The sequence below is a fragment of the Dromiciops gliroides genome, chromosome 3 (assembly GCF_019393635.1).
Source record: "Dromiciops gliroides isolate mDroGli1 chromosome 3, mDroGli1.pri, whole genome shotgun sequence".
In the NCBI taxonomy this organism is placed as follows: Eukaryota; Metazoa; Chordata; class Mammalia; order Microbiotheria; family Microbiotheriidae; genus Dromiciops; species Dromiciops gliroides.
Genome location: NC_057863.1, coordinates 609,282,440 through 609,290,771, shown reverse-complemented (window position 1 = coordinate 609,290,771; position 8,332 = coordinate 609,282,440). Strand labels below are relative to the sequence as shown.

Here is an 8,332-nt window from a genome sequence, read left to right as displayed (position 1 = left end):
TCTTTCTATGGTGGCAGGTAACTGGAAATTAAGGGGATGCCCATCAATTGGGGAAGGGCTGAACAAATTGTGGCATGTGAATATAATGGAATACTATTGTGCTGTAAGAGATGCTGAGCAGGCAGATTTCAGAAAAACCTGGAAAGACTTACATGAACTGATGCCTAGTGAAGTGAGCAGAACCAAGAGAATATTGTACACAATAACAGCAACATTGTGTGATGATTAGCTCTTCTCAGAAACACAATGATCCAAGACAATTCCAAAGAACTCATGATGGAAAATGCTCTCCACATCCAGAAGAAGAACTGTGGAGTCTGAATGAAGACCAAAGTATACTATTTTTGTTTTTTTTTTGTTATTGTTGTGGTTTTCCCCTTTTGTTCTGATTCTTCTCTCACAACACAACTAATGTGGAAATATATAACAATTGTAATGTATAACCTATATCAGAAAGCTTCAATGCCTCTAGATAAGATACAAACTTAGCTGTTTGGCATTTGGCACAAGCTGCCTCTAGCCCAGCTTTCCAGACTGATAACTGATTGATTACTCTCCTTTGGTCAAGCTATTCTACTCGCCATTTCCCATATGTGATATCATTGGGTGGTTATAGATAGAGTGCTGGGCCTGGAGTCAATACAACTCATCTTTGTGAGTTCAGATCTGACCTCAGACACTTAATAGCTGTGTGACCCTGGACAAGTCACTGAACCCTGTTTACCTAATTTCCTCATCTGTAAAATAAGCTAGAGAAGATAATATCAAACCACTCCAGTGTCTCTGCCAAGAAAACGCCAAATGGCATCATCAAGAATTGGACATGAGTGAAGCATACATCCTTATGTGATATTCCATTTCCAATTTTTTTTGGGGGGGGGCAGGGCAATGAGGGTTAAGTGACTTGCCCAAGGTCACACAGCTAGTAAGTGTCAAGTGTCTGCAGCTGGATTTGAACTCAGGTCCTGCTGAATCCAGGGTTGGTCCTTTATCCACTGTGCCATCTAGCTGCCCCTCCAGTGGTTTTTGCATAGGTTGTCCCCCAAACCAGGCATATTCTTCTTCTCTTCTGCCTCTTGATTTCCTGGCCTTGCTTCAAGGCACAGCTCAAATATCACTTCTTTCAAGAGGCATTTCAGCACAGTCTTCTTATCTCTACCCCCCACCCCCATTTTGTATTTATTTATCTCTTGGCAGGAATTTTGTAGTTTTTCTATCTAAGGACATATTGTATGTCCAATCCCCTTTAGAATGTAAGTCCCAGGCCAGGGACTGTTTTCATTTTGGTTTTATATCACCAACATCTTGAATATGAGAGGCATCAAATACATGGTTTGAATTGATTGCCTTATTAATTTTCTGTGTCTGCTTAGAAATTTTCTATACATGTATATATGTACATATATATGTATACATATATATACACACACACACACACACTCACAGAGAAATCTACAGACACACACATACACACATGGAAAGGCAATGTGGTGTAGTGAAACAGAAAAAAGGAGGGTCCTAGCATCAGAATTCTGATCCTGCTTATGAAATACCATAGAGACATCCTTTGAGGGCCCCAAGCAATTCTCTAAGGCTGCAGGTAACATATAAGTTGTTGATCTGCCACAGTGAAGGGAGTTTCCCCACTGGGAGCTCCTTATACTGCTGCAATCACAGGTCTGGAACCACAACAAAAAGCACACACACAGACACACACACTCAGAATATAAAATGTGTTCTGATGACATCTTTTTCTTCATGGTCAAAGGAAGCTCTTGTGGTATTTGGTGTTCAAACTCCAACCTCTGAACTTGGGTTTTGTGTCCATGACCTCTGAGAATGATTGGCTTTCTCAGAATGCAGACACATCAGTTATGATGTATCGCTCAGTCTTTAGCTGAGAGAGGAAACACACCAGCTCTTCCGCTACCCACTGCCTGCTTGATTCCATCAGGAACTTTGAGAAGTTGAGGGAGGAATCACTCAAATTCCAAAGGCAGAGGGTTTTATCAAGATGCATTGAGCTAAAGTGCTATATGAATGCTTGTTATTCTTATTTAGAGCAGAGCTGGTGGCCACAGAGAAAGAGATAATGTGATAAAGGATAAGGCAAGAAACTGGAAATGCAAGAGGAGGACCAGAAGGTGATGCCCTAGGAGAGATGGGAGCCTGGCCCCAAGACATACGAGGTACCCGCTGCTCTAGCTTTCCTTTAGCATGGGTATCTGCGTAAGCTCAAATAAGATAATATTTGTAAGTCAATTAACACAGTGCTTGGCACATAATAGGCACTATATAAGTGTGACTCATTATTGTTGTACTAGTAGTAGGGGTAGTAGCATCAGTGTGGTGTAGTGGATAGTGGGTTGCCCTCAGAACCAGAAGGACCTAGATTCAAGTCTGGTCTCTGATACATAATGGCTGTCTTGTCCTGGGGCAAATCACTTAACTTCTCAATGTTCTAGGCACCTCTCCCAGAGTGTGGTTTTAGAGAAGGCTCCGACCAGTATTGGTAGAGGAAGTTCCCTATACCAAGGAAATCACATCCGGTTGAAATCTGGTTAGGATGAAGAGTGAGGGTAGCCAGGAAAGGGAAAGGGAGGAAGTAGTATTCAAGGGCAGTCTCAGAGTATTGTTCAGAAGGGTAAATAATGCCTGCGTTTGAGTACTGGCTCCAGGAATCATTATCTATGAGATCTTAGGTAAATATCCCTGAACCTGAATTTCTTCATAGGTAAAATGGGGATACCCATGAGTGGGACACTACTACCCCTATTACTAGTACCCCTATGTGGTGAATCTTATAATAGCAGCAGTTTTTTTTTCCCTCTGGAACTACTCTAGAACTCTCTTTTACAAAGCACTTTCCTTACCACAACCCGGTGAGGTGGGAATTGCAGTTTTTATTTATTCTCATTTTGCAGATGAGTAAATAGAGGCTCCGAAAGGGAGACTTGTCCCAAGTTACAAAGCTAGTAAGCCTCCAAGTCCATCTTTCTTCCCACTCTACCACATGGGTTCCACTGGGCCCTGGCCCAGCAGCTGGACATTTTGAAGACTGTTGCTATTGCTTCTTCAGCTCTTTGGGCTCTTCGCCATGCTTGAATACACTGACAGTGACCAGCCCAGTTTCAGAACCCCATTTGTTCTTGACGAAGATGCCGTAGCGCCCGCTGTCTTCACTGCAGACTTTCTCGATGGTGATAGTGACCACAGTCCCCTTCACTTCCATCCGATAGCGGTCTTGGAAAGTCACGGGTTGGTCGTTTTTCAGCCAGGTGATTTCTGGGGATGGATCTCCTGAGATGATGCATGTCAAACACAGGGTCTGTTTTGAGAAATGGCAAGAGCCCTGTGTCAACTGGGGAGCTGTCCAATCAAATGATGGAGAAATATACCCTGATTTCTAGGTGAGCAGGAAGGGCGAGGGTCTACTTCTATAGAGAGGCAGGGGGAAGGTGAAAAAAAAAGTGCTAGACTTGGAGTCGGGAGACCTTTGATTCTTTCTGACTCTGATATTTTGTTTTCTAAAGTCTTTTCCATCTCTGACACTTTATGTTCTGTGGTCCTTTCTACCTCTGACATTCTATGATCTAAGGTCCCTCCTAACTCTGATATTCTAATTCTATGGTTCCTTCTAGCTCTAATGTGCTATGTCATATTCTAAGGTCTCTTTTAGTTTTAATATTTTCTATTCTACTGATTTCTCCTAACTTTGACATTCTGCATTCAAAGATTTCCTCCTTGGGGCAGCTAGGTGGCGCAGTGGATAGAGCACTGGCCCTGGAGTCAGGAGGACCTGAGTTCAAATCCAGCCTCAGACACTTAACACTTACTAGCTGTGTGACCCTGGGCAAGTCACTTAACCCCAATTGCCTTGCCAAAAAAACCCCTCAAAACCCCAAAAAACCAAAACCAAAGATTTCCTCCTTGCTCTGCCCCTCTCTCATCTGAGGTCGCTCCTGTCTGGGACATTCCATGTTCCAGGGTCCCTTCTAGCTCTAACATCCTATGTTCTCAGACCCCCTTTAGTCCTGACATTCTGCAGACTTTTCCTGCTTAGACACTCTGTTTTTATGAGACCTCAAGTGGATTTGCAGAATGTGTTTGGAATTGACTGAACTCTTACCTTATCCTCCATGATAGTGGCAACATCTGGTAGGCCTTTTACAACTTTAGCACGATCTGGAAAGAAACAAGTGGAATAAAAGTAAATCCCTGGCTTATCTGTGTTCTCCCTAGAATATTTGTTACATAGAAATGAATTTCCCAGATGCTCATTCCTTTAAGCATTAAAACTTTTTTTAAAATGGTAAATGTAAATCAATTTTTACTCATCACCAAAGTTTTGCAGAATTGTTGAAGGAAATAAAGGAAATGGGCTGTTTGCATACCAAGAATGAAGGATAATTTCTTAAAGTCCACCTGACAACTATCAAGTTGGCAAAGATATTAAAGAAAACAAAACTTAATGATGATGTGACTGTGACAAAATAGTCACACAGAACAAAGCTGGTCGTGAATTAATCCAATTGAATATAACTTCGTTTTTTTGTGGTGATTCAGACTCATATTGATGAACATCAGTTTTTAAGAGGTGTGTGGTATAGTAGGAAGGGAACTAGATTTGATGGCAGAATTTCTGAGTCCTAGATCTGCCAGGTGTGGCCTTAAGCCAAATCGCATCTCTGTACCTCAGGGTTTTTTTCTTTTTTTCTTTCTTTTTTCAAGCCAATTGGGGTTAAGTGACTTGCCCAGGGTCACACAGCTAGTAAGTGTCAAGTGTCTGAGACTGGATTTGAACTCAGGTCCTCCTGAATCCAGGGCTGGTGCTCTATCTGCTGCGCCACTTAACTGCCCCTGGACCTCAGTTTTTTCATTTGCAAAATAGGGATATGCTACCAATCTCACAGGGTTGTTTTAAAGAAAAAATAATTTGGTATGATATGTGGCAGGGAGCTAAGTGATGCCATAATGCACAAAACTCTGGGTTCAGAGTCATGAAGACTCTGAGTTCAAATCTGACTTCAGACACAATAGCTGTGTGATCCTGGGCAAATCACTTCTCTCTGTTTGCCTCAGTTTTCTCATCTGTAAAATGAGCTGGAGAAGGAAATGGTGAACCACTCCAGTATCTCTGCCAAGACAACCATAAATGGGGTCATGAAGAATTGGGCACAACTGAAATGACTGAGTAACAGCAAAATGTGACAGGGCTTGGCAGCTAGTTGTACAGTGCCATGGAAATGTTAGGTGGATCACAGGGTCATAGATTGAAATGGATCCCAGAGGCCACCTGTGCAGCCTCCTATATTTTAGAGATGAGGGACTAGAGGTCCAGAGAGGTGACTTTCCCAGAGTTACAGAGGTAGTGAAGGAAGAGTCAGGATTCTAACCCAGATCCTCTGGCTATGACACACCAATGACCTCAGCTTCTCCTGAGGTGTGTGGGTTTCTTTGTTCATATTCTAGATGGCTCCAGCCTGCTGAGCTTTTTGAGTTCTTTCTGTTTCCTATAGTCTCTTTACCCCCTCCCTCTCTGACAATCTCAGCCATCACTTCTATCTCTTGCCAAAATACTTGAGATGATCCTGGATTTTTGTTTTTTTTTAATTTGCTGCTTCTAATCTGCTGCAAACTGGGAAAGCAGATAACTAAATTTGTTTAAATTGTGCATAAAATAAAAAAAGGACTGATTGGGGGCCCAAGGGACTTTTCTGTGAGTAAGACCCGTAGGCTTTGTGATACCTATTTGAGGTGTTTAGAAGCTGCTAGGTGACTTGGCAGATGGAGCACTGGACCTCACGTCAGGAAGACCTACATTCAAATCCAGAGTCTGACACTTACTAGCTGTATAATCCTTGCCAAGTCAATTAATTTCTGCCTTCTCAGTTTCCTCAACTATAAAATGGGAATAATAAAAGCATTTTCTTGTTAAATTTTTCATTTTAAATAAAAAGTTATGATTTTATTTTGAATATTAATACACCAGAAAAATAGTTCTTTTATGTCATGAAATATGCACTTGAAAATGGTAACAATCCTAACATTGCTCTGGTTTGTTCTATTAGGCTTACATGGATGGCTGAGCATAGATTACAGACTTCCTAAAAGCCTGTTTCTTTCAGTGTATTTTTGTTTGTTTGTTTTTTGGTGAGGCAATGAGGGTTAAGTGACTTGCCCAGGGTCAAACAGCTAGTAAGTGTCAAGTGTCTGAGGCTGGATTTGAATTCAGATCCTCCTGAATTCAGGGCTAGTGCTTTATCCACTGTGCCCCCTTTTCCAGTGGTTTTCATGTAGATGGAAGCCTACTGTGACAGCCTGGCCCAATTGAAGCAGACAGAGTCACAGAAAGAGTAGGACCTCTTGCTAAGGCCCCTCAGGCTTTCATTAGGGTTACCCCACTTTTTATCTACTAGGGAAAGACCAAAGTGATATAAAGAAGTGTGAAAAGAATTTATTATAGGTATCAACCTGTTAGTGAGGACCCACTCTCTAGCCCTAGTCAGCTTAGCCTGCTGTCACATTTAAGTAACTAATTTTTTTGAATCATCCTTCAGGATAAGCCCACTACAACGTGGTCCCCGATACCATGGATTTGGATTTACATTTATAACTATAGCATAGGGAGACCTATCTTTCTACACATAAGCCTTGGCCCTGTAGGACAATTTCACAAACTATCAACTTTGCTATTAATGCCTTCCCAATAAAAGTACTTTCTTAGCACAGTGTCTTGAATAGTAGGTGCCTAATAAAGACTTATTCCATTGCTTTTTTGAGTTTCTTTCTAGATTTCAGTTATAGTCTAAAAATTTGAGATTTGGGGATATTTGAGGTAATAATGATCAAATGAAGTAATATCTGCAAAGCCTGGCACACAATAGATGCTTGATATATAATCTTTCCCTTCCCTTCCCTTCCCTTCCCTTCCCTTCCCTTCCCTTCCCTTCCCTTCCCTTCCCTTCCCTTCCCTTCCCTTCCCTTCCCTTCCCTTCCCTTCCCTTCCCTTCCCTTCCCTTCCCTTCCCTTCCCTTCCCTTCCCTTCCCTTCCCTTCCCTTCCCTTCCCTTCCCTTCCCTTCCCTTCCCTTCCCTTCCCTTCCCTTCCCTTCCCTTCCCTTCCCTTCCCTTCCCTTCCTTCCCTTCCCTTCCCTTCCCTTCCCTTCCCTTCCCTTCCCTTCCCTTCCCTTCCCTTCCCTTCCCTTCCCTTCCCTTCCCTTCCCTTCCCTTCCCTTCCCTTCCCTTCCCTTCCCTTCCCTTCCCTTCCCTTCCCTTCCCTTCCCTTCCCTTCCCTTCCCTTCCCTTCCCTTCCCTTCCCTTCCCTTCCCTTCCCTTCCCTTCCCTTCCCTTCCCTTCCCTTCCCTTCCCTTCCCTTCCCTTCCCTTCCCTTCCCTTCCCTTCCCTTCCCTTCCCTTCCCTTCCCTTCCCTTCCCTTCCCTTCCCTTCCTCATTCTCGTCTTTTCTCTTTGCATTGATCTGTCCTCTCTGAACCACTTTCCCATATTCCCCTGGCACAGTTCTATTAACCATCTCCCTCATCTCTCTTCTATGCAATGATGTTGCACCACCAGCCCACTGGAAGAATAAGGAACAATAGGTGAGGTGACTTGGCCAACCCTGGGGACATTTTCTCCCTTGGTATAGTTTGCTTCCAATATGAGAATGGAAAGAAATGGAGATATCAATGGACTTACTCTTCTCTATGAATGCAGCCTCCCTGAAAAAGAGAAATAGGGAAAAGGAATGAGTTTCCATTTGTTAAATCAATTGTCCTGTAATCATAGCTAATAGCTCTAACAATAACAATAACTAACACCTCAGTTATCCAGACTCCTTTGCAGTTTATAGAGCATGTTTGCTAACTGCATCCCAGTTAGCAATTGAAGCAAATATCCCTGGTCCAACTTGGCTTAGGAACATATACATCTGGTCATGCTCCTCTTCTGCCCCCAAATCTTCAGTGGTTCCCCATTGCCAAATGAATAAAGTTCAGACTCCTTTGGCCAGACACAAACTAGCATTACCCTACCACAAGAGGAAGCATGGTATAATGATGGGTCACTATATGTGGAAGACTTGGGTTCCAATCCCACTTCAGCCACTCATTAGCTGTGTGACTCAGAGTAAATCACTTCCGTTTCCTCATCTGTAAGATGAGGGAGTTGGACATGATGACCACTAAAGTCTTTTCTAGGTCTAAGGCCATGCTATGATACTACCTTTCTTATAAGCCTATTACTACCCTCCATATACTTGATGCTCCAACCAAACCAGAAAGTAATCTCTCCCTCCCCTCCCCACATATCCCTTGTATTCTCCCACCTCCAGGTC

General features: G+C 42.9%; 1 protein-coding gene across 2 annotated transcripts in view; it reads right to left on the bottom strand.

Annotated features, from left to right (window-relative positions):
* Positions 1–2,893: 2,893 nt before the first annotated feature.
* Positions 2,894–8,332, bottom strand: part of MYOM3 (myomesin 3) — an 86,519-nt gene continuing 81,080 nt past the window's right edge. For both annotated transcript variants that reach the window (XM_043990905.1, XM_043990906.1), the window contains 3 exons: positions 7,696–7,718; positions 4,130–4,185; positions 2,894–3,328 (listed from right to left, as the gene is read on the bottom strand). In XM_043990905.1, coding sequence (XP_043846840.1) covers positions 3,065–3,328; positions 4,130–4,185; positions 7,696–7,718 — 343 coding nt within the window. In that variant the 3' untranslated portion in view covers positions 2,894–3,064. The remainder of the gene's footprint in view (positions 3,329–4,129; positions 4,186–7,695; positions 7,719–8,332) is intronic.